Raw genomic sequence first — 1,499 nt, 5'->3', positions numbered from 1 at the left:
GAAGACAACCGTGATGTCTATGAGCACGTGAGCATAAAGTGTTCATCCAAGCCACACATAGTGACCGCTATCTTCAAGTCTACGATTGTGGAAGTCGTGTCTTTGATCCAAAGAGCAACGGCGCGTGGGGACGCTTTAAGTATTGAAAGTGACCCAGATGGTTATCTCCTATTCGTGACAGTCCTCCAGTGCGATAAAAATGGTGTCGTGAAGTGTACAAGTACAAGTGATACCATACATTACGGCGGAACTTGGAGAATTGTGGAGCCTCGTGTTACCATCAGCTGTGTGCCAAACGTGCCTACTCTGCGTGATGATCTTACTGGTACGGAGCGACAAGATTTTATTGTGGAGCTGACGAAGTGTGGAAAGACTCCGGCCGAGATCGAGCGAATTGTGATACGTATGTTTAATTCACCACTAGTGTCTTCGTCAAAGGCAGCGACTTATATTGAGAAGAAGTAGAACGTTTGCTGCATGATGAATGGTGAATATTTTTCGTGCTCTTTTAACGGACAATGCCAATTAGTATCCCATGCACTGTACACTATGTAAAAAAATTGCGTACGTTTCTTAATAAATTACAGAACTTTTTTGGAAATTGAGAAATATTACATCTGAAGTAATTTAAAAGAACAAAGATCAAGTTCTGTTCGTATTTAATAAATTTAGAAAAAAAGCCGTATTAAGACGGTTTTTTTCATCAAGAAATGACTTCGATTTGGTATTCTTGCCAAAGCGTCTGATATGACCATCATACCTTGAACTCGATTGTTTTATTGCTGCAAAACCTCGTAGAATAACAACAGAAGCATGCTGACAATACATTGTGTAGATTTCTATCATCAGATAAGAGGTGGTTTTCGCCGCCGTCTTGTCTCGGGCCGATGTTCAACATCGTTGGGCGAAGATGCGTAGGCTTTTGGGGTGTTTTGGGGGGGGGGGGGGGCAACGCAGCCGTCCATCCAGTTAAAAGTTGGTATCATTTCCAATTCATCCAGTAATCTCAGAACTGCAGCGAGCTCCGTTCTTCGACAAGATGGAAATATCGGAAATCCCGTTCAATTATCCCATTATTTTGCAATCCATACGCACTCGCAAGAATCTACAATGCCCGCCCGGATTAAAGAATGCGCGCTGCCTGGAAGATAATCGTGATTATTACGAGCAGCTCTATTTGCATCACATCGGAGGTCGCAAGGTGACTATTCAGTCTGTCTACAATAGGCGCTATCTAACAGTTCTCTCGACTGGTACATGCGTTTTCGACCCAAACAATTTGGCTCAAACGAATATTTCACAATGAAGACGAATTCAGAGTGCTCTCTGTTTTTCGTGTCTTGCCGAACGGGAAAGGTGCTGCAGTGTGCGGGCAATGGTGTTGTCAAGTGCGTTACTGACAATCGCCAGTCGTTCGAGTCGTGGAGGATCGTGGAGCCTCGTGCAACTTTTAGTACGTGCGCGACCTGCTGATCAGTCCAAGTCTAAAGATGCTGCCG

At 44.1% G+C, this 1,499-nt stretch overlaps 1 protein-coding gene across 1 annotated transcript; it reads left to right on the top strand.

The window, feature by feature from the left end:
* Window positions 1-13: 13 nt before the first annotated feature.
* PPTG_18712 (hypothetical protein) lies at window positions 14-465 on the top strand (the record flags this gene model as incomplete). The annotated part of the gene is made up of 2 exons (XM_008916949.1): window positions 14-27; window positions 114-465. 2 exons carry the CDS (start codon window positions 14-16, stop codon window positions 463-465), a joined length of 366 nt encoding a protein of 121 aa, XP_008915197.1.
* Window positions 466-1,499: the final 1,034 nt, after the last annotated feature.

This window comes from Phytophthora parasitica, assembly GCF_000247585.1.
Source record: "Phytophthora parasitica INRA-310 unplaced genomic scaffold supercont2.92, whole genome shotgun sequence".
Lineage (NCBI taxonomy): Eukaryota > Oomycota > Peronosporomycetes > Peronosporales > Peronosporaceae > Phytophthora > Phytophthora nicotianae.
The sequence above is the reverse complement of the archived record's forward strand: the minus strand, read 5'-3'. Positions and strand labels throughout refer to the sequence as shown.